Below are 24432 nucleotides of genomic sequence, written 5' to 3' on the forward strand. Positions count from 1 at the left end.
GCAAGAATTAACATCCCTCTATTTCTCCTGTGTTTTGACCTGTCCGTATATGTTAAAATCTAGCTAAAGTAGTGCAGTGTTATTTATTATTCAAGTGTTATTGTAACTTAGCATACCACATGAGTAATATTTTGAAGTCTGGCAAAGGAAGCAGTGTTAATTGCTTACAGTAGAATCTATTTGCTGTTGGAAATGTCAGAATATAATTATGTTGCACTTCCGTGTCTGACAAGTAATATACTAGGGGAAGATTGGTCCTCTTTTTCTTCTATGTTGGGTAAAATTATTCACGCTCATCCTTTAAGCAGTACACATGGTAGCAAGCTTTCTTGAAGTACAAGAACTGATCAATGATAAAAAAATTCATGTGTTACTATTCAGATGGACAAATGAGAAGTACTTTATATAGGGAGTGTGAGGTAGACAAGGTAGGGTTATGTACTTCTTTAGAAATTTAAGTTACACAGAATTAGGTCATTCAATGCACATAATACAGAGAAAAGTAAAATGATTGTATAGATCAATGCCAATATTAAGGGAAGGCATGGCTCTTTGAAAAGTATTTAGTGCTCTCATTCCTGTCTAATGTTTTCCACTTCTGCTCATCAAAAGGACTTTGTCACCTGAGGAGCATTTAAGCAGTGGGTGACAAACTATGGAACTTTAAGCAGGGAGGCTGGAAATGTCCTGGTCTCGCTGGGAGTACCAGCTGAGCTGAGGCTTGTGATCTGCAGAGCTGGAAGCGAATCTGCTAACGCTGGGGCTAATGTCCCCGTATCGTGCTGGTTTTGCTGACCTGAGAACAAGAAATCACAGGTGCTACAGGGGAAAGCCTGCAGAAACGGAATGGCCACGCTTCTGCAGCTCTCTTTCTTGGGAGGAGATTTACTTTGGGTCATTTGGGAAAACCATTGCTTACCAGTATCCTTTGACATAAATGATATTTGACACTAGTTATGTAACAGCACACATGCTGAAAAACATACACTCTGAATGCAGAAACTGCATTTGTTTCTGCAGGAAGCTAGGTTTTTCGGTGTGGTGTTTTAGTTTAAATATTTCGATTCCAATTATTTTTTAACTAACCTACCAGTGTATACAGTGTGTGTATACACACACAAGGCATGCATCTATTTATGGTACATATGCATGCATGAATCTGATGTTTCACACATCTTTTATTGTCACAGTGTGAGATTCTTAAAAGCTCTCAGCTATGTCCCAGCCCTGCAGCTTTTGAAATCCATAAAGCTTAACTCAAAGGGATGCCAAGGAAGCAAAGCCTGACAGCTTTGGAGTGAATCTGCCCAGACGTGCTATTTATCTTTTCTTTCTCTTTTGACTCTTGTGAAATTCCTATTAATTTCACTTGCAGTGCAACTAGTGTCAGCTAAAGCATAAGGATAAACTTTTACCTTTTACAACACATGGACGCAAGGCACAGGTATTCAGGTTTGTTTTAGCTTTTGCTAGTGTCAGTCTTTATTCTCAGTACCTAACTAGACCTTTTCAAACTAGCTGTGTTAAATACCTGTGAAAGTCTTGACTTTTTTGGTCTGTTTCCAACATTATGTTCATAATTATCTTGGGCACAGAATAAAGGCAGACTCTGTCCTTACAATTCTGTATTCAAAAAATAGGAGACAAAGGTAATGGGAATCTCAAAGGAAGGATTAATTTCAACTTAGCAGAACAGATCCTCGTATGGTATAAATTAACTTGGTCCTGGCCTTATTATACCAACTGATTATAATGATTAACTGTTCATTTCTTAAGAATATCTGGGGAAAAGATGCTTTACGTAGGACTTGAAAGATGTCCGCACAGTTAAACAGAATGGGAAGACATTGATCAGGCAGGTAACAAACATGCTTTTATCTACCTATTCATGTCTTAGTAGTCTCAGCAGTACAGAAATATCTCCTGGGAGGTTATGTGACATAGAGACTTACTTTAACTATGTAATTGCTTATGTTATCACTCCTTATTGATTATTCTTGCTGTGAGTATGACAGGAAGAGATGGAGTAAAGGTTATGGATGTGCCAGTCTCCAAACACACTACAAAAGACAGAAACAGGCACTAGAATAAGCAAAGGCTGTTTCAAATGCTAATTTGAGGCATGAGCCTTGATAGAGCTCTATTGCTATTATGCTTGGGATTTGTTATGTTGATACTGTTACTTTCTTGTTTAATATATGCCTTGGTTGCTCTGTTGGATTTCAAGTTCTGTTCCTTGCAGGATTAAACTTGCTGATGATTCGAGGCAGAAGAGAAAGTCCAAACTGAAATAAGGGCATTTTCTGTGTTTTCTTCTTGTCCTACACAAGAAATCTAAAGGCTTCTCCAGCAGGGAAGGGAGCAAAATGCTTCAGTGTAGAGAAGAGCTGATTCCGAAGCCCGTTGTTGGTTTTTGCAGGAATAGCAGTGAGCCTGTCATTGGTGTCCAAGTTGGGATGTAATCCATCTGCAGCCAGAGGGCTGGCATCCTCTGGTGTGTGATTCAGGCCACTTAAATCAGTAGTGATTGTCTAATTTAGGTGCCCTTAGGGCAAACTGCAGGACCTGGGAGCACCTCTGGGCTTCCTCTGGGCTGCTATCACCTATGTCCCCAGGCAATAGCTGTACTGTGCCTGGAGGAGACTGACCTACATGTGGTCCACCACTATTGCCTGAGAGAAGCCCGAGTCTATCAGCAGAAGGGAGCTTTGTAAAGGAGCCTTCTTGCCACTCTGGCTAATTCCGCCTCTATTACCATTGCTTGAACAGCCTCTGGAGAGTCCTTCTGCCTCCACAGACTGTTTGGAGGGGCTGATGTGTTAAATTAGGCACCTAAAATATGCTGCTTCGCTTGGACGGTGTGAATCTCACCACTGTCATTGATCGGAGGGGCAGGGGACTGCAGGCAGCTTGATCACCAGCAGCCCTGGCGGGGGCTCTCCAGGGGGGATGTGCTGGTGGCCGGTGGCCCTACCATGCATCAGCTAAACCCGCTGCCCAGAGAAACTGGGTACCTCCCAACGCTGCGGTGCTGTTTTTGTAGAAGCCAGAGTGCTGCTGGCGTGGCTATCGCTGTGTCCAGAAAATGCAAATAGTGGATGAGGTTTTATAAATGCTTCGGTTTGTGTTTGTGTCATCAATTTTCTTGGCAGTGGTGGGACGACTTATCTCATCTGACAAATTCCTGTTCTCATCAGTTTGGGACTGTTGAAAAGAGCATCCTTAGCAACAATTAGTGGTGGGTAAGAGATCTAAACACATGCCTCATCTCAACACTTTCACTACTGTTTTTTCTTTCTGTAACCTCTGCCCCCCTGACGAGCACAAGGTTTCCCTAACAGTAGTCACTTCTGGGTGGGAGTCAGCTTTTGGGCCGCAAGACCTGAATGAAGTGTCTTACCCTGCAGTGAGTTTGCTGGGAGAGGAGGGTGGCTCCACACATTAAGCAAACACCTTATGTGTTAACCATAAAAGACAGGACTGCTTTTTTTCTTTTGTCTTGAGTGTATTGTCACAGAACTGGCACATTTAGGAATTACTCCTGGTTTCGGTGAATAGCTGGTTGGTTTCCACAAGTTGTGACTCTGAGCAGGGGGTCCCACTCTGAATGGGCTGCTGGTTAGTCCCGAGAGCCAAGCTGGAAAACTCTTCTTAGGGCTGTAATGGTACAGGTACCTGTAAATAGTGGTCTTTCTCTTTTTTGTTGTTTCCAAGAGTGTTACCTCCCAAACATTAATTTGAACTAAGGTATAAAGTGCAAGAGGAGTGAGTATTCTTTGCAAGGACTATTTGTGTCTGTGTTGAATCTGCTTTATATTACCTTTCTGAAGTCCAGCAATGTCACTGAATATAGTAAAAATAACCTAATGCTCACTTAGAAGGCATTTTGTATTCACCCTAATAACACTGATCATGATGTGCTAATTGGCTGTTAATTGATATGATAAATATTATTAAGAAATTCATTCTAATTCAACATCAGTTAATTTACTCTTGCTTTTGAGTGTTATTTATTCATGAGAGTCAGTGGGAGAAGGGAGAAAATGCTTGGCTAGCACACTCCAGCAAAACTACAAATAATTGAGATTTGTCTCCCAGGAATGCTAGCATTTTCATAATTAGAATAGTCAGAAAAGCAAGCTTGTTACTGAGATTATTGGCCTGCCTACATAAGTATCATAGTAAATTAAGTTTAGTGTGTGTTGCCTGTGTAGTACAGTGATATCTGATAATTAGTCGTTCATTTACAAATCATAAAAACGGTTTCAGTAACTACTAGAGACTGACTGCAAGACAGAACAAAGTTTTTGTTTGAAATATGGCAGGCTGCTTCAAACCAAATGCTCCCTGGTTTTGTCTGAAATGTAGTGCATATAAATGTGCTGTCACAGCACACACACGTGCACGCATACCCATAACCTGAAGTTCTGTACTGAGATTGATTTTGAACAGTCCTGTGTTATCCCAACTGCTTTCATGGATTTCGTGATACAAAAGATTTCTGTCTTTGTTCTCAGGGTTCTTACATTTCTTCATTTACAATGAATCCTTCAGATCCTGTGAAAATCATCAACAAAGTTTTCGAGTGCAGAGTGTCTTTCTGTATTTGCTTAACGGATGATACCTGCCCCAGTGGGTTCTTGAGTGAGTCTTGGAAGTGGTGCATGCAGCACAAATGTTAAATAGCTATAACAGAAGGATGACAAAGCTAGGATGGAAATGTTTTCTTTCAAATTCCAAAACAGAACATTGTCGTCTTTTTTTTTTCCCTTGGGAAAAGATAGAAACAAATTATCTTTTTGTGATCCAGCTGTGAATATGAAACAGTTCTGCATGTGTCCTCTATCTTCCCACTTTCTTTCTTTCATGCACTTTGTTTTTCTGTTCATAGAAAAGGTAGAAATCTCTCCAGCACAGGGGTTGCAGCAGAACTCAACCTAAATGTGTAATGACAGTGAGTTTCACTTTTTATATGAAATTCTGCAGGGATGCAGAGCTGCTTATTAGCTCACAGACTCACTGTAGAGAAACTTGCAGTGATCTCCTGAAGAGAATTGTCCAGCTGTAAGGCGGTGGCTCTTCTCCTCTGACTGCCCTAAGTTTATACTGTCACCCTCTGAAATGATTAAAGCAGACTCAAAATGCCCACATCAGCAGCCCCTTTGTTCCAAGCTAGGGCTTCTGCTCAGCATGGAAGGAACATTACTGAAATCTGTCTCTTTAATGTTAAATGGACTAGTCACTGAGTGCTTGTAAATTATGTCTTGCTGCTTCCCACCTACCTTGCATTGATTTTTGCTTATGGGTTACTTGATCATATGAACTTACAGAAGATCATAAATTGCTTCTGTAATTCATAGTAGAGTCTGAGAATGAAAAATACTAGAGCGGCGTTGTTCAGATAAAACATTACTGCGAAAAAACTGAATATCCACTTTTCAATAGCAGCATGATTTCTGAAATTTTATCCAAAGTGCTCAATGCTAACTCACAGATAAAAAGTAAGGGTAACAGCAATTTTAAGAAAATCTATGGAACATAACTAGCAATGTTTCATTCTGTAAACCATACGTATCCCTCTCAAATCCCTGGGGACAGTTGCACAGAAGATCTTCGCAGCTGATTTCACCTCTCCTACTTTGCTGAGTAAGTTAAAACCCACTAAAAGAAGCCACACATATGACCGGTCATGTTAATTAGCAACTTGGTTTGTTTTGCTAGAGGTGAAACCCACCCCCTCTTTGACCTGGGCAGTGGATGTGCTCAGTTCAGCTGGCATGCAAAGGTGCTGATTCCCTGAGATGCTGAACACAATCAGCTCACGCCGCTTCTCAGAGGCGCAGGAAAGCAGGCAATGGCCTTGCAGCATGGAGGGCATGTCTGTGATACACAGAGCTCTGTGTGGCTGGCTGGTTGTCAGTATACTTATTCACCAAAATTGCACATGCTGCTTAGCCCACTTTTTGGTGAATACCCTTATTTGCCAGAGGGGTCTTCTACATTGTGAATAGACCAGTGGGCATTTTCTATATAAATAGTAATAGTAATTTAAAAAAAAATAAAAAATCTGTGCTCACCTAAAATCTTTTCTTTCACTAAAGATGTCCACAAGGGCCACCATGGAAGCAAATGAACCATTTCCTAGACTGGAGGTGAAAATTGGCATCCCGAAGTTGGGATTAATGTTGCTAAAGATCATTTTCTAGGTTCTGGCACAGGAAAAATTGCTTTTTTCATCTAAGTGTGATTAACACACACTGTGCTTCAGGAGTTACCTTGCCTGCGCAAGGTGTCTTCACTGGAGGGTACTGCAGGAAGACAGAACATCCCCTCTCGAGTCTGATGGCAAATGAGGCATTTGCTGTAATGGATCATTGGGCCTTAACTCCAGCAAGAGTTCTGGATAAGTCCAGATAAACGTTGCTATTATCAAGCCCTCAGACAAAGACTTCTCATCAGGTTCTGATGGCTCACTGGTAAATTGCTCAGTGAAGTTTTTTGTTGTTTTTATATGACTCCAACTACTTTTACTAGGTCTGTTACAAAAATTGGGTTTTCTAAATGAAGAAATGTGGGGGGGTTTTTTTTTCAGTCTTGTCACCATTTGAACAAGGCAAAACTGTTTTTGCTCTAACCAAAACGGAAAACATTTTCAGACGAAAGCTATGCCTGGAAATTATCAACCTGCTGTGTCGTTATGAGTTGTGAGCAATTGAAGAGGAGGAGTTTGTAGTGGAAATCTGAGTTCAGCAGCTACCACTCAGCTGACTGTTGCAGAAATGGTCCCGCTGAAGGGAATGGGGCTGCTCCTGTGAGTTTAAGTAGGGACTGCAGAGCTCTGCCTCTTTGGAGTGATTATGGCTAGTGCTCCCGCTATAATGACAGGGCTTCTGATTGCATTTATGGATGTAATAGCAGTAAATAGTGTGTTGAATTACACAGCAATAACTCTTCTGATGTCCTCTCTCCATTGATTCATGCTATCAAGGCAGAGTACACACACGTGGCTGTGTGCAGATGAAGTCAGCAGCATCCAGGTATCTCCATGCAACACTACAGGCTTGGGGAAGAGTGACTGGAAAGCTGCCCGGCAGAGAAAGACCTGGGAGTGTTGGCTGACAGCCGGCTGAATATGAGCCAGCGGTGTGTCCAGGTGGCCAAGAAGGCCAACGGTATCCTGGCCTGCGTCAGCAACAGTGTGGCCAGCAGGAGCAGGGAGGTGATCGTCCCCTGTACTGGGCACTGGTGAGGCCGCACCTCGAGTGCTGTGTTCAGTTTTGGGCCCCTCGCCACAGGAAAGACACTGAGGGGCTGGAGCGTGTCCAGAGAAGGGCAACGAAGCTGGTGGAGGGTCTGGAGCGCAAGTCTTATGAGGAGCGGCTGAGGGAACTGGGGTTGTCTAGTCTGGAGAAGAGGAGGCTGAGGGGCAACCTTACCGCTCTCTACACCTACCTGAAAGGGCGTTGTAGTGAGGTGGGTGTCCATCTCTTCTCCCAAGTAACAAGTGATAGGACAATAGGAAATAGTCTCAAGTTGTGGCAGGGGAGGTTTAGATTGGATATTAGGAAAAATTACTTTACTGAAAGGGTTGTCAGGCATTGGAACAGGCTGCCCAGGGAAATGGTTGAGTTACCATCCCTGGAGGTATTAAAAAAGCACATAGACATGGCACTTCAGAACATGGTTTAGTGGGCATGGTTGACAGTTGGACTCGATGATCTTAAAGGTCTTTTCCAACCTAAACAATTTTATGATTCTATTCTGTGATCTCTGTGCAGAGGTATTCTGTTGAATGGCCAAGACAATATCAAGCTGAGAATAGAAGTTGATGGATTGATTTACAAAAAAAAAATATGGCTCACAAAATTCATTAAAAGATTGCTTCATGCTACTAGAGAAGTCTGATCTCATTAATTAGCAATAAAAGTAAAAGATTAGCAGGTTGGCTCTGAGTTATATTGGTGGATGATTGAGCATAATGTGGCACCACAACAAATATGAAAATGATTGCACTTTGTTTATTATTCTGGCATTTAGTAATACTGCAATAGTTGAAGATTAAATTCTTCATTATGAGTATTGATTTCTCTGGTCTCTAGAAAGTGCAAGTTGAAATTATGCTAGAACTGAGATTCTCCTGTTACCTGCAAAAATAGGTACGGGTTTTCCTGCTAACACACGTTGATGTCAGCCCTGTCACGCTTGGAGCAGGAAACCAGAAGGGCTACTTTCACTTTTCTCAGTAAGTTTGTGAAAGGCATTTGGTCACAGAGCAAAATGCCACATTTCATTTTCAGTGTAGGGTAGCGAAATAAATACGCTTTGATACAAGGGCTAGAAAATGTTTGTTATGAGCGGGGTGAGCACTGCTGCTTCTGTTGAGGTTCCATGTGGCAGTTCTCTGAAGTGAGGCAGCATGAGAAGTCACTCTTTTATCCACTGTTGCCATTGCATAATGAAACGGCAAACTTTGAGGAATTTTAAGACAATCTTGCTGCTTCCAGGCCAGAGCTACTGTTTCACCTGTGCCAGATGGCCATAAAGAGGACACTCCATTCACTCTCCCCACTCACTCATATGTGCAAAGCTATTTCCAAGACTAGAGCTGTGCTCCCAAGATGTAACTGTAACATAATATTCTTCACACTTTTTGTTTTACCTTGTATTAATATTGTGGGCTTTTAATTACATTTTATAAAACATTAATCTGCGTAAGTTATCCTAGAAAAAGCGGTTTCCCTAAACACATAGGGAAGTTCACTCAACAGGCAATGCCCACACTCAGAGAAGTTTTCTAGGTGAGATGGGGTGCAGCTCCAATCCCACTGAGACTGCCCCAAGCAACCGGTGCAGGAGAAGATGGGAATCCTCCTGTGTTGCCTTGACTCATTGTTCTTGGAAAGGCAGACGATGGCACATGGAGAGGTGACAAGTGTCAGTGAAGGCTGAGTGTAGGGAGTGCCGCAGAGGAAGGAAGCTGCCCGTGACTCCTCTGTACCTGGTGGGTGGGAAGGAGAAAAGTGAACAGAGGTGAAAATATTGTTAAGGGCTGTTTGGGACCAGGGAGTGAAAGGTGATCTTGGCAACTGCTTTTATTTGGACTGAAGTGACTGAGATTGGAGGCCATTTGCATTAGCACCCTGAGTGAGCTTTAGTGCATGTGGCACATGGCAATGTAGTGATGGCACTGAAGTAGCTATCAAACGCAAGTACTACCTTAAAATCCTTTTAGATTTTTGTCACTGCTGAATGGTACAATGTTAAGTGAAGTCATCTGACATTATCTTTCCTGTCTTCTGTCCTAACACCCAGAAGGGGATGCGCTCCTACATTAGAGGCAGATCATTAAAATGCAGGCGTTAACACGATGTGCAAGCCTTAAGTATGCACAAGCTTTATAGAAGTGCAGTGGCTAGAGCTATTCAGATCTTGACGTTGTTCATACAGCACTGAAGTCCTACTGTATTTTTTAGTAAGCAGGTACTCACATTTAGTATTTCCTGCCAATTTCATCTCATTTGCAAACCAGGCTGCTTCTTTATCAGTGGAGTAGCCTGCAAAATAGAGGGTGCTAATCAGCCATGAGCTAAAACCAGGGAAGTAACACTATAGAGCAGAAGTAGCAGATATTCTGACAGATGGAAAAAATACAACATTCTTACCTTCGTGAAATTCCAGGCAGCCAAGAATAGGATTAGATTAAAGAAGCCATAATAGTATGCAGGTGGAAAATGGGACTGTAAAAACCTAAACCTAAAAGAGAAGGAAGGAAGGAGCATGTGAAAAAAGAGGTTAGAGTAGGAAAATAGCAGAGTGGAAAATAAGTCACTACAGGAATTTATTAGAGAAACCAGATGAAGTGAGGTGGCATTTCAGGTGAAAATTTGGAAGAATTTTGTTCTCAGTAATTGCTAGATAAATGATAGTGTGGGTATTGAAAGCAAGTTAGTTTGAAATAGAAGACCCACAATATGGCTATTTTAAATTCCCCTCACCTTCTACATATCATTGCAGAAAGCCACTAATTTCAGAAGAGAGGTATCCAAAAATGTAATGAAAACCACTAAAAATATTTGAGTGCATTGATGGGACATCATCAGCTTGAAATCAAAGCAGTTTAAAAGAAAAATGGGTTGGTTTAGCAATTGCAATTGCCCTTCATTCCCCTGTCAGTTCTCCTTGCAAGCACATTTTCTTGCTTTCACCATCCCTTTCTGTCCCTGTCGCTGTGCTAAAGCCCTAAGCACATGCACTGGGAAGCTCATCAGTTTTGTGGGAGAAACAGTAGAACTGAGCATAGGTAAATGGCCATAATAAATAGACTGAAAATGATAGAAGAAATGAAATTTAAGCTTTTTTCTAATCCTTTAATGCTGTTCATCCAAGTCTTATTGAATTAGTGGTGGAGGTTTTTTAAAGAAATACCGTTTAAGTTGTTGGTGTCCCACTGATGAGCACTAGACTCTAACATACAGTAAGGCAAGCAAGCCCCATGGCAAGCACAGAAGCCTGCCAATTAATAGCTAAACAGCAGTAACAGCTATAAATTTGATCTAGCACATTCCAATCAAATCTGTCATTATCTCAAACCCTTCGAGCCCTACATCGGGTGCCAAAAAGGACTGTCGTGGTTTAACCCCAGCTGGCAACTAAGGACTGCACAGCTGCTTGCTCACTCTCTCCCACTCCCCGTGGCACAGGGGAGAGAATCAGAAGTCTAAGAGTGAGAAAACTCATTGGTTGAGATAAAGACAGTTTAATAGGTAAAGCAAAAGCCACACAAGCAAGCAAAGCAAAGCAAGGAATTCATTCACTCCTTCCCATCGGCAGGGAGGTGTTCAGCCATCTCCAGGAAAGCAGGGCTCCATCATGCATAATGGTTACTTGGGAAGACAAACGTCATTGCTCCAAATGTGCCCCCCTTCCTTTTTCTTCCCCCAGCTGTATATGCTGAGCATGACATCACACGGTCTGGAATATCCCTTGGGTCAGTTTGGGTCAGCTGTCCCGGCTGTGTCCCCTCCAACTCCTTGTACCCCCCCAGTCTCCTCACTGGTGGGGTGGGGTGAGGAGCAGAAAAGGCCTTGGCTCTGTGAGCCCTGCTCAGCAGTAACTAAAGCATCCCTGTGTTATCAACACTGTTTTCAGCACAAATCCAAAACATAGCCCCATACTAGCTACTGTGAAGAAAATTAACTCTATCCCAGCCAAAACCTGCACAGTCCGTTTAAAGTTAAGAGTGACTCATGGGCCTAGAAATTTCCTGATGAGTAGTCTGAATACAACTAGGGGCAATAAAGTTGCATTAATTTATGAGCAATACTACTGCAGATAGATGTTCCTTGAGGGGCTGCAGAGCGGCAAGTGTCTTTTACATGGGGCAGCGAGCCTCTGGGACTTTGTAGGCTCTTCAGTGTTCAGTATCTCTGTATATTTCTGGATAGGCACATAGCTGCCTTTTAGCCCCTTATATAGTCCAGCAAAGAGCCTTATTCCAGAGACTGGGTACATGTCTTACACATAAAACTTTCCTGGACCTCCAGGATGGAAAGAACAGGTTCTGGCTTAAAGCAGCTGTGCTAGGGAAGCACTGCTGAGGAGGTGCAACTTGAAGGGAGGGTTATGGGAGATGTTGAAACCATCATCCCATCTGGGATGTGCTGCTCCCATTGCAGCAGAATCTCTCTCTCATGGTTGTCTAAAAGGAGTGTTTCAATTACTCAAGGGCATTTCAGTACAAATAAGGGATCAAATTGTTTAGGTAACCTGAAACTGCTCTGTCAAACTTTCAATCAGTCTGTTTTTTCTGAGTTTATGCTACTCCCTTTAATAAAGAGAAGATGCAACAACAAGGAATAGGCAAAGGCCTTTTTTCTATGTCCAACTTTTGTTTTGTAATTAATACATTTTAAAAAAAAGCTTTTGGTATTGTTTACTTTTACCTACATATGTTTCCAGTTTCCAAAACCTGGGAAAAAGTCTTTCCCTCTTGCTCACTCTCCTTTCACGCTTTGCAAATATCTTCTTTCTTGTTCCTTGTATCAAATCAAAGACATGAGCATGTTTTTTTAATAACTGTAGGAGAGGTTTTGGAAGGCGCAGTGGGCTTCGTGGCTGTACTCAGGCTGTCTGATAACTGCCCAGGTGCAGCCTCAAGTTCATCCTGCAACCTAGCGTAAGCCTGTTGTGTCCCCACTGTCTGTGAAAGGAGTCTTGAGATAGTGGGTACGTGGAAGTGGGAGAAGAATGGGAGTATCCCAAAGGGCACTAGTGCAGAAACTGGGTATGACTTACCCAGATACACTCCTCAGTGTTTTTAGGAAGAAACAGAGGATCCATGACATGTTGAAAAGAGGATGATTGAGCTAGGAGCTTCTTTCAAACCTGAGGGTTTTGTTAGCTGTTAGAAGATCCGTCTCTGATACTTCCAAGTTTGCTGAGGGTCTTTTCCTGAGTCTCCTTCAAATTCAAGTCAGTTAGGAAATTCTAACCTCTAATAGTATGAATATCTGCCCTGGACACCTGGAATCTCCTAAATGGCATCAATTTATGTCTAACTCACTTGGACACTTAATTGGCTCTCCAGGCTTTTGTGGTGAAGGTAGGAAAAAACCAGCTTTTCTGATGGTGAGGGGAAAAAATAAAAGTGATAAGTAGTTCCTATAGAAGAGTGTAAAACCCAGTTCTGTTGTTTTTCTGGGAGGGCACAGGAGACACCACTTTCAAACAAAGCAGGTTAAAGTCCTGTCCCAGTGGTGGTTGCTAGCCTGGCTGTGGAGTTTTATTGAGCTAGTTATTTATTGAGAACATAGGTGTGCATTGAGTTTGAAGTATCATATTTGGCCAAAGTGTTGCATGTGGTTGAAGGCAGGTGTGTTAACGTTCTCACACATGATTGCAGCTGCTGCTTTTAGCTGGTTCAGTTCATGCATGGCCATTTCCAAACCTTTACTTGTAGTGGGAAATGAACGTTTGAGTCCTGCCCATGTTCACATGCATTTCCAAAAATTAAATACATATTTTCAGTATAATCAGAAGTTCAGACTTTTCAAGACTGTCAAATGGATTTACCTTTTAGAGGAAATAAAGCAAAGTAACAACTCAGATCTTAGGACTCTGAAAAATTGTACTTTTCGGGGGTGGAGGGTAGGGGAATGGGAAGAGACTAAGTAACTGTTGAGACATTGATACTGCCTTTCATTTAAAAAGGAAAAAAGTTAAAATATTCAGGAGGAAAACTGGGGCCAGAGGGGTTTTTTTGAGCTTTGAGGCACTTTCCTTCCTTGTTCTGTTTATATTCAAAATTCCAGGTTCTTCCTAAGTCTTTTTGTTGAGAAAGGTCCTTACAAGGTCAGAGCACTGAAGAGGTTGTTTAACTGAAGAATTAATGTCAGGTTTTGGATAAAATTGTATTTTTCTTACATTGTGTTCAGGTTTTTGAGTTAAAGAGCTGTTACACAAACCAAAACCAAAGCACTTTAAATTCCTGAGCAAAAACGTCCCTCCAGGTCTTCAGTTAATCAGTATATCCTGTCTTAACCTTACACTGCGGTGTTTGCTTTAGAAAAAGGAGATCAGAAATTCCTCCATTAAAATAAAAATGAACATAATTTTAAAATAGGCTTGTAAGAGCCCCTCTCCTACACAAAGAAGTGAAGATACACAGGTTGCCATTTAAATGTTCCAGTATACATCTGCTGTTACAAATAAATGCTATCAGTTGAGATAATCCTGAGCAGCTGTTAAGTAGCAGAGTTTCACCAGCTTCTCAGCAGAGCTGTGCTGATGAGGGGAACCAGCATCTTTTGATAAATGGGGGGTTTCGTTTCTGGAGGAGGAGGGAGGAAGTTGGCCTTGGCATTTTTTTTAATACTTTGAACAGTGCTTAGAAACTTTAAGGTGATTCCTTTGAAGATGCAAATGTGCATACCCAGGTAGAGCTTGGTCCGACCCATAAACATTTGGATACTTATCTGTGTTCATGCAGCCTTGTCCAGGTTGAGGCACACGGGCAGGGCTGTGTGGGGAAGGCTGGCACAGCTGCTGCCCGTGGAGCGATGACCCTGTACAGTGATGGAGGAGAGGGGTACGATCTTGATGGCATGCAGGCTGGCACCCCTCATGAGTTCTCTCTTCCCCTTAGAAACTGCTTTTGAAGAAAGAGCCAAGGTGAAATGTGTACTGCTCTCTGCACCCCTGCCCTGTGGATACACTCAAGAGATGTCCTGTGTTTTGTTTTTGAACAGGAAAAGCCAACAACAATGTACAGTGGGATGAGGACTCCGTAGAATACATGCCAGCCAACCCAGTCAGGATCGCATTTGTCTTGGTTGTTCATGGCAGAGCTTCTCGGCAGCTCCAACGCATGTTTAAGGCTATTTACCATAAAGACCATTTTTATTACATTCATGTTGACAAGGTAATATATCACTGGTTATAAATTGCCTGTCTGGCCATCTGTCGGTCTACCCATCTTTGTCATCTTCATCTTCTCTTTACCTCTGCTGCATAGAGTGCATGTCACTTTTTGTCTCTCCATCTGTTATGTGTTTGGAGCCTCTTTTTTTTTTTTCCTTCCTTGTTATCTTCTCTGTGTAACAGCCTTCATTTCTCCTTATATGTCTATGACTATCTATCCGTGTCTGTCTGTTGTACATTTAGTTAACAGTAATTAGTAAGTTGATGCAGACTGACAGTGGTGGCCCACTGCATGGAGAGCTGACCCGAGGTGCCTTGGGCAAGTTACTTCACACTGTAAAAAGGAGGTAGTAACAGTCACCTCCTTTATGAAAGCCCTTCAGGATCAATTGATGAAAATTGATAAATAAGAGCTAGTTACACCAATTAGTGATTACTGTAGTAGTAATAAAAAGAACTAAACAGGAGTCTCTGTACATTTCTATATTAGCATTTAGCAAAAGAAGGTTGTGCGCCGTAGTAAGTGAGGGCAAAGCAATGGCAACGCTCAGCGAGTCAAGAAGTAGAGTTGGTGGTTAGTGAACGCAGGGAGGGACAATTTTGGACAGAGTAACTTGAATGTATTACTTTTTTCTCCTGTAAAGAGATCCAATTACTTGCACCGGCAAGTGCTCCAGTTTGCCAACCAGTACCCAAATGTGAGAGTCACTTCTTGGAGAATGGCAACTATCTGGGGAGGAGCAAGTCTTCTGTCCACCTACCTGCAGACCATGAGGGACTTAATGGAGATGAATGACTGGCCATGGGATTTCTTCATTAACCTCAGTGCTGCCGACTACCCGATCAGGTACAATGAGCATTTTAAGAATGTACATGTTTTGTTCCTAAAGGAAATATGTATTGAAGGATATAAGGGATGACATGCCCATGCTGTGCTGCAAGAAGCAGAGGTCAGAGGGGCAGTTTCTTCTTTCTTACAGCAGAAGACTCCTCTTGGTGAGGCTGGTGTCTGACAGCCACACTTTAGCCAATGAGACAATCACCTCACCCCTGTGTGTCTGCTGCTTTCCTGGGAGGGACTGTAGCTGTGAGCAGGCTGGCAGCACTTGTTCTTCACTTTACTGAGGAAGCAGGGGCTGTTCTGTTTAGTTGTTATTTCCAGCAAGGGGTGCCCGCAAGAGGGGATGAGTAAAATAGCAGAAGTACTGGGGCTCAGCAGATGGACCCCAGGCACAGAGAGATTCTCCCTTCCCAGGGCTCTGATCAACAGTTTGATTTGATGTCTCAGAAAGTGTTGAAGGTATGAATGTAGATTCAGTGAAGGTAATGTTCCCCTCTTCCTTTTTTTAGTACTTTTTCTGCGGAGGATAATGATAGTAGAAGTGACAAATAAGTTGATAGGAGTCAATTATATCTTCAGCACCAACTGTTACCTGAATATCTTTATTCACATGGTGTCAGGCAAAGAACTTCACATACCACCATATGACAAGGCTCGTGATTTTAAGTGAAATTGTATTTTCTGGATTTACGTAACCCAGGCCCCACAGCTGCATTCTGTAAGTTTTACTACGTTGTGCAAAAGTAGGTAGTCTGTAAACAAAACAAACAAAAAAACCCCCAACATCCAAAAAAGGCCCACCCCTCCAAAAAAACAAGTGTCCTTAAACTGTTGGGTTTAGGCTGTAAGAATTATCAAGAGGGAAAGAGGAAATTCTCCATGTGACTTCTGTTCCTCTGTATGTTGAATTGATGAAAGGGGAAATAACTTTCTTAGGCGATTTTCTGATGAGTGATGACATAACGTGCTTTTAATACTCATAGAATATGTTAGATGCTTTCACTGCCTTTCACTGATTAGGTTTCCACAAGATCTCTTTCAAAGTATGGGTCCCTTTATGAAGCTGCTACTCAGACAGAAACCCCCACTGAAGTGAAAAATGAAAAAAAACGTGAGCGTATGCCTTAGGAAGGATTTTGTAAGAACTGACAAAAGGCCTTATTGCTAGTGCCCATTTCTAAGCACTGTCAGTGAAATGCAACACATTTTGGAGAGAAAAATTAGGGAAGGGCAAAAGAGTCAGACTGCATTGATATTGGAACGTGGGGATTTGAATTAAGAAATCACGATACTTCACGTTGCATCCGATTTAAACACTTTTGGTGTCCAACAGGAAGAGACCTTACAATTTTGACATACTATCCTTGCTTGTAAGGGAGAGTATGTAGTTCTCTGTATATCTCTTGAGTTTTGGGAAAAGCTAGCTTGTTATTCCCTGTTGTTCACTTTCCTGGTGAGGAATGCTGCACGGATGATAAAAAGTAGACTAATGCAAGACCATAAAGGAAGAGGTAGGTTATGGCACTTTGAATCAAGTAGGCTAAATTGTAGGACAATAATTGCTGAAGGTCTAGTATAATTATAGACTAGTTCCAGCAGATGTATCCAGTTATCCTGGGGTGTTAAGTCCACCCTAAACATTGTGTAATGCAGAGGCCATGACCTGTGGAGGTCTCAACTGCTCTTAGTTCCCTGTGGAACAAGTTAAACCACAAGGCCAAATGGGATCAGTCACTTATAGACATGGCCATAAACAATCACAGGATTTGTTGACTAGACTGTAGTCAGTTGGGTGTTAATGGATTCTTTATAATAATGCTCTATTATCTTGCAGTCATTCAAACTCTAAACAAGTGCCATCTTGTTTCTTCATGGGTGAAATTCTTGAAGGTTGTGCTTCTCCATTGCACCCTCTCTCAGAGCTGCATGGTGGGCTCTCAGCAGCCACGCAGGCATCTGAAGTGCTTGCTTCCCTTTCTGTCAAAGTATTCTGTTACCAGAACTGACGGCAATGTGCTTCCTCTCCACACCATGCACTTCAACAAAAAGTAAAAAGACTTTTTCAGTGCTACAACTTTAATGACAGTGACTTATAGGTACTGTTAAATTTTTTTTGATATGGAATATTACAGCTATAAACCCTGGAAATGTTATCTCATCAGATATATATATATGAGTCCATTTCATTTTCATAGTGAAGATGCTATAAATTAATATTCTTTATAATCTTCAGGAAGGCATTACCTTTCTGCATACCCCATAGAGAGCTGATTGTTTTTCCAGGAAATAGTAAATAGGGTGTTTGAGGGGTTTTTCCTTCTTTCAGACCTCATGCCATGACTTGTCACATAACAGGCTAGGGGCAGTTTACACTTCTCTGACTGGTTAGTCATATTGCAGTGGTTTTTGCTAGGTTTCCCTGCATAAGTACATATGAATTTTGTGGATTAATAGTTTTTATCCAGAGCTGCTTCACATTAAGCTTTCGCTTCCCATCTGTCATTCCATCTGTAACACTGAAACCTTTACTACTTCTCTTATAATAAAAGCTAATCCAGCCTTACAAGTCAGAAAAACACTTTCAGTGTGTGGGGTTAATACTATATGATGAAGCTTAAATCTGTCCAGGGAGCAGTCTGGTATGTTCACAGGCTCCATTACAATTGCTAGGAGCCCTTCATCCTTCAGAAGAGACGTCCAGAAGCAGATGTCAAGGATCATACTATATAATGGCAGGGGAAAAAAAAAAAATATTAGAACCATTCATTTTGGGATGGAAACAATTAAAAATGTGTAAAATAAAACATATGCAAGCTAGGAAAATTCAGATAGCCCTATTATTCTCCCTCTTGCCTTAATGTTTAGTTTGTGGAGTCTGTAGGTCCAGCACCTAGCACAAAGGAGATCCTAATCCATGTACTTCTAGTTGTTACTACAGTAGAAATCACTGGCAAACCGAGTCTGGATATAAAGGCACCTCCAGCAAAAATACTGTGTTTCCCTTTAGTCGTGAGGCAGTATGCTATTTATTGGCCTAAGTGAAATGATGTGGTGCATTATCCAACCTTGACTCCATTCAGCTCCGTTAAACATCTCAGCAGGAAAACAAGGGATGAAATGACTAAAGACAAACCTCTGCAAGCGACTCTGAGGTGGGAGGTTGTGTGATTGCCTCTCTTTTTGCTCTAGGGTTATGAATAAAAAAGGGACACATGCCTTCAGGGTTCTCAAGAAATCATCTCTCTCAGTCATTGCATTCTTAAAGAAATCAAAGAAACCAGCACCTTCCTTCCTTTTCCTTTTAACTTTTTTAATTTTAGTGGCATTTCTTCATGATTTAAAGTCTTTTCTTCCAAGAGCCTCTTTCAAAACTCTGTGACGAAGCTACTGATGTCTTTAACCTCTTACTTTACATGGGTATCTATTTGCATTATTTATTGTCTCTGAGAAACCGCATCAGGTAGTCAACCTTATGTTCAGGGACTGAAATTTCACTCCCAACAAGGTGAACTATGGTAGAGCATCTATTGATGCTGAATGTTTAATGTGCATTGCAGGAGTCCTTGGATAATGTGCCAGGTGAAGTGTTGCACCACTTAAATTAAGAAGTTTAATGAGATCATTTAACAGTGAATGTCATGTCAGTGCTTACCTGGCCACAAAGCTTGTATAAAGATTAAACATAATGAAACATTTGAACTATTTATAATTTACAGTAAATCACTGAGCCTCAATCACCCAAGGGATCACCAAATCTTACTGCCAGCTAATGCTTGGTCTTAATAAAGGTCAAGTAAAATTATTAGCAGAAGCTTGGGGAGTGCTTCAGAATAGTAAGAAAATAGAGGGGCTTGTTGACGGAGCCAGGAATGCAGATACAACTACATTTTCAATTATGAGCAATCAGGTATAACAAAGGAGTTCAAAAGAAACCCAGTGAAACTACTTGTGTTTTGCTGTTTGGCACTATTTTAGGATAAAGGTTGCATAGCTGTATTTTCCATAAAAGCCTGTGTTGTGAAGACTCGGTCAAATGAGACCCATTCAATAGAGGTTTTGGTCTGCAACTTGAATGAAATGTGTATCATAATACAAATAGCACCTGGGGAAGGGTGGCTACAGACTCCAGGAAGTAAATGGGATGATATGACTGGGACTGGTCCTTTAAACAGGTGACAATTTGGTGTAATTTATGGAGATCATCTTTGTCAGTCAGAATCACACTCAGAAATTAAGAAAAATGAGCTAGCAAAGAGCTATTGACTGACCTGCTCTTGTGTCATTGTGTTGTCCTCTGATGGTCAAGGTAATGTTGTTAATGCTAAATAGCAATATTCATCTACCGATTTAAATCCTCCTTTAGAAACTTGAGGGATGCCCTTTGAAGTAGGTAAACCTTTTTCTCAGGTCAATGTTTCCAGCCCAATCAGCCAGCAGCAGACAGGCAGTCTGACTCTCAGTCCTGCATTTCCTCCAGCAGACCCGCATTCCTGACTCTTTAGGACAGTTGTTAGCAAAGATAACCACCCAAAATCAACAGTTTTATTTGAACTCCTGCCAAATCTGAATGTGGTAGACAGCCTAGTAGTGATAAAGCTGTCCTTTTGCTCATCTGTCATCTTCACAGCTTTCATCTCTAATAACTACGTGGCTAGGTCCTGCACTGGGGCTATACCGGGGATGCTGCCTTTTGATAGCAAGAAAGGAGACTGAAGACAAAATGGCTGTGAGAAAAATTAATTATTTTAAATTCTTCTCTTCTGTGAGCAGCCAGATGAAGTATTGGTTAATACAAAACCAAAGCGATGACTTCTGAATGAGGTCCCTGGGCAGCAAAGTGGTGAAAGAAAAGGCAGCAAAGAAAAGGTGGGAGTGGAGGGAATAGGTCTTCAGGTTTTCATTCTGGTAGCAGCTGGAAATAATTATAACCAACAGGTTTTAGAGAGAAGTTTAACCTTCGGGAAAAATGCATCAGCACTTTTTCAAGTTATTTTTCAGGTGCCAGAACTACCTGAGAGAATAGCAATTTCCTTGTTTGAACCACTGACCCAGATTCATCCCCTGCAAAACAGGGGTGACTACCACTCTATATAAACTATGTCAGGGATGATTTTTGCTCTGTCAAATTTACTGTGACCTCCCCAGATTTCACCTGGGTAGTTGACCAAATGACAGAACCTTTGAAGCAGGTGACTGGGAGAAAAAGGTGAGAGAATACAGTTTGCATGGAGTGAGTAAACCAGACTCGAGCTCTTCACGTGCTTTTACAAAACTCAGATTTTGCAATGTGCAGGCTTGAAATGCAGTATTGGAAATGCACATACAGCACTCTAGCTTTGCGAGAAATGTCTGAGACCCAGTTGTGCCCTCTTGATGGTTAGAAATCCCAAAGCCAGAAGGGCTGATGGAAGCTGTGTAATGGCAAATAGGATAGCCAAAAACATTGGCTCAAAAGGCAGTTCCACACTCTCTCTCTCTCTCTCTCGACTTCTCATCAGTTTGGCTTGACTTAATTTAACAATTCTATGACTCACTGAGATTCAGACTTCAGAGCTGTCTCTTACAGATATTTCCTTCCTGGCAGTACATAAGCTGGTGCTGGACATGAAAGCCTGTACTGACTTTCCAGGGCTGAATCTGACCTTACACCCCATACAAAGCCACCTGTTGCAATCCTGCTCTGAAATGCAGGCCTTGCCACCAGAATAACGTGCCAGGCACTAAGCAAATAATACAGCATTCTTTAAAGTGCCCTTTTGAATGTTATCCTGAACTGAAGCACTGCACTGGGAGTACAGTGCAGGTAGCTTCTGCAGTACAACATCTGTTAAAATGCCAGCGCCCGAGGTTTTTATCTCAGTGTTGTCACTGACATTGTATGCAGTTTTGTTTGCTCAGAATATCTTTAGCTGGCAAGCCAGATGTCAATCCACTCTTAATGCTTCACAGGGAATCTTTTTTCCTGTCCAAAAAAGAACTTTATCAGTGTTTTTCTTGAATCTGCATTCTCTGAGAATTTCAGATGTGCTTCTTTCTTAAATCCCTCAAATAACCTTTTCTCCTCCTCTTTCCTGACTTTGCCAGCACATTTGCTTGAGATTTATATCTATTTTGAAGGTTATCTTTTTGGTTTGCTATCCCACTTCTCTGTTTTACTGTTAGATTACAAGTGGTTGGCAAAGCAGTGGTTTTGCGCATGGTCACAAATGGGTGGGGTGAAATGTTGAAATTATTGTGGCTTAAAACTTTTATTTCCATCTGAGGTTAACAGTATTTTCTTCAACCTGGCAAATGTTAGTGATGGGAGACCCACCCTTTCTCTGTGAAGCCACAGCAGCTGAGGTTACTCTTTCTCCACCTCGCCTCCTGGGTTTAAGGCTATAAAGCAGCTTTTGCTTTTGGAGAATTGTGACATCTGCAGCTCTTAGTAACTTTTTTGGATATTTAGTACTTCTGAAATGTTCTCCATAGCAGCCTCAGTCTGGCAACAGAAATAAACATACCCCAAATTGGAGACTGGTTTGGCTATCCAGGCATCTCTGCAGTGCATGCAGATTAAAGATGCATCAATAAAGCACATTTTTAGAATAGCGGTATTACTCAAAGTACCCTTGTACTTGGCAGCATGTTATCTTGTTGATTACGGTGCTAAACATTCAGCCCTTCATCTTTTCCTATGTGAACTGAAGCATCTGGGCCAGCGTCTGAGACCACTCAGAGGACTGCCTGGCAGATGAAAGCCCCAGATGGCAAGCTTTACAGTTTGATGGGCATTGCAGCATCTGAGCACTTGCTGGGCTGCCTGGCTGGTATCTTCTTCTCTTCTGTCTTGGCTCTGGGGCTGCTCACAGGGAGGTTCTCCAGCGAAGAGCCAAAGGGTTTTCATCTGCTCGCCATTTGCTTTCTGGATGCAATTTATTTTTTACTTATTTATGACTGAGAAAACAGTCTATCTCCTAAAAGAGAGTTAAATACGAGTCTTCACGGGATACCATTCAGCCTGATATATAAACAATATAACAGTACAAATGTTGTGATAATGTGCACCATTGGTTCCTAGGCAGCACAGTTATGTCTTTTGTCTTCAGGATGCTAGAATAATACTTAGAGTAGTATTTTTGTAAAGGTAACTGATGTGTTGGGGCTGAGGAAGGCATTGAGCAGTATGAGGGATCTTGCCAGCTCAGCTATTTCACCTTCAGAGCTCCAGAGCTATTTATGAAACCTGTCTTTCACTTACAGCTTGTCTTTCTGGACAAATAGTCTGGGATAACCAAGTGAAAAAAAGGGCCCTTTGTGCAGAATGGCTCTTGTACTTTAAATCCATGGTTAGGCAATGTTCCCCAGTAGCTGTCCCATACTGGCAAGCCCTTGCCATGGTACTCAGCTGCTCATTGCATTCCTGGACAAGAAGCTCCAGTGGGGTTTGAGAGTGTAGTGGGATGTTGGTTGTTAGGGAAATCCCAGGTGTGACTTTCTCTCCTGCGCGCTCTCCTGCAGCTTTGCTGTAAGTGGCTTTTACTCTGTGGATTTAATTGTGAGGTGGGCAACAGAAGCTGCAGAGAAACAGGTCCTTGTGGTGTTTACCTGGGTTCTATGAGCAGAAACTCTTTAATCTCTGTTCAGCTGGGTTTTGGGGTAGTTTGGTTTTTTTTAGAAAGTTCAGTAAAATCACTATCAAATTCCAAAAGCTAAAACTGCTTGAAAGAGGGAAACATTCCTATTATAGCATTGCATTTTAAACACGCTCTCCCTTCGTGGCCTCTCTGAATTCTCTCAGGAAATTAAAAATCTGTTGCAATTGCCATTAAGACACTTTTTTGTTTAGATTTCAGGATGCCACTTACAATAAAACAGCTGCAAAATAATATCTGGTGGCAGTTCAAAGTGAAGATGAAACCAGAACATGTGCTATTATACCTTTCCCAAGTCACTCTTAAATAGTTGTGAACAAAAAGGCCATTAAAGGGTGAGCAGAAATGTTGTTCTGATTCAGTCTTTTAGTGGTGATATTGAAATAGAAAGGAGAGGAATAGGTGAACTCCTTTTCTCCAAAATAGGGCTAAAAATGTAAGAGTTGAGTGGTATTTGATGTTAAAGATTTTTCAACCAATTTATACATAAATTCTGGTCTTGTCTTGATATTAATTTATGTACTTTGACTTTTATTCAGGATTACTCTATGTGAGTGAGTTGAAGGGCTGATTCGAATGAAATACTTTGCAATAGAGTTAAAGCTGCTTTGGAACAACAGATATTTTTTTAAAAGCACTTCTGTATAAATAAAATGCAGTAGTAATCCACTGTTGTTACAGAGCAAGGGTGGCAGGAGTGTACAGTCCCAACTGCCTCTTCGCTTTACTCTGATCCTGTGGAAACTCCTTTTTCCGTAGAATCGCGAGGCAAGCTAAGAGCCAGCTGGCTACCAGCTGCCTCACTCCCTCAGATTTATGGGGAGCGCTGATGGGAAATACTGTATTAACTTGTACAGAGGCATCCAGCGTTGCTCTGTCTGCCTGCTGCTGTCACTCAGTGAAGTCCCCAAGACCACGCCATGTGCTGATGCTCCAGTCCACAGGCTCTGGGAGCTATGGCATGGAGAAGGGTGGTTGCAGGACAGAGGTGGGAAGCATGAGGCTGAGGTCTTCCAGTGCGGTCCCGTATATGGGAATTGCTTATGAGGCTCCTCCGCCTTCATTCTCTTCTGCGGGGAACAAACCCCACTTCATCAGTCCATAAACGCTGCAGAGGAAGCCCGACTCAGCTCTCACACCTCTGTAGACCAAAAGCAATACCTGTGTGCGTGTTCAGTGCTGAAGAGCTTGGGTGGATCAGAAGACAGTAGGACACCTCTGTGCATGCTTTGTCCCTGGTGCCAACTAGTCAAAACTTTAGATCTTGAGATATTGTGAAAGCTTTGACCTGGTGGTGCAGAAATTCAGGACCTGCATTTTGCTATGCAATCCCAAGTAGAATTGGTGGTTACTTGGCTTTTACAGTTGCAACTTATTACAGTAGAATACTTCATTTCTGCTTGTCCTGCACAGCACTATTAGTTGCAATGCATTTATATGGTAATTCTGAATCTCTCTCTATATAAATAGTAGTGCTGAATACCATTAACTATGTTTGTGACTGTGCTTCTGTAGTTCCAGACTGATTGGAGGGAATGA

At 41.8% G+C, this 24432-nt stretch overlaps 1 protein-coding gene across 3 annotated transcripts in view; it reads left to right on the top strand.

Moving 5' to 3' along the window:
- XYLT1 (xylosyltransferase 1) overlaps positions 1-24432 on the top strand; it is a 204390-nt gene that overhangs the window by 127032 nt on the left and 52926 nt on the right. For all 3 annotated transcript variants that reach the window (XM_069810041.1, XM_069810039.1, XM_069810042.1), the window contains 2 exons: positions 14247-14419; positions 15063-15265. In XM_069810041.1, the coding sequence (XP_069666142.1) occupies positions 14247-14419; positions 15063-15265 (376 nt within the window). The remainder of the gene's footprint in view (positions 1-14246; positions 14420-15062; positions 15266-24432) is intronic.

The sequence above is a fragment of the Haliaeetus albicilla genome, chromosome 22 (assembly GCF_947461875.1).
Source record: "Haliaeetus albicilla chromosome 22, bHalAlb1.1, whole genome shotgun sequence".
Classification (NCBI taxonomy): Eukaryota; Metazoa; Chordata; class Aves; order Accipitriformes; family Accipitridae; genus Haliaeetus; species Haliaeetus albicilla.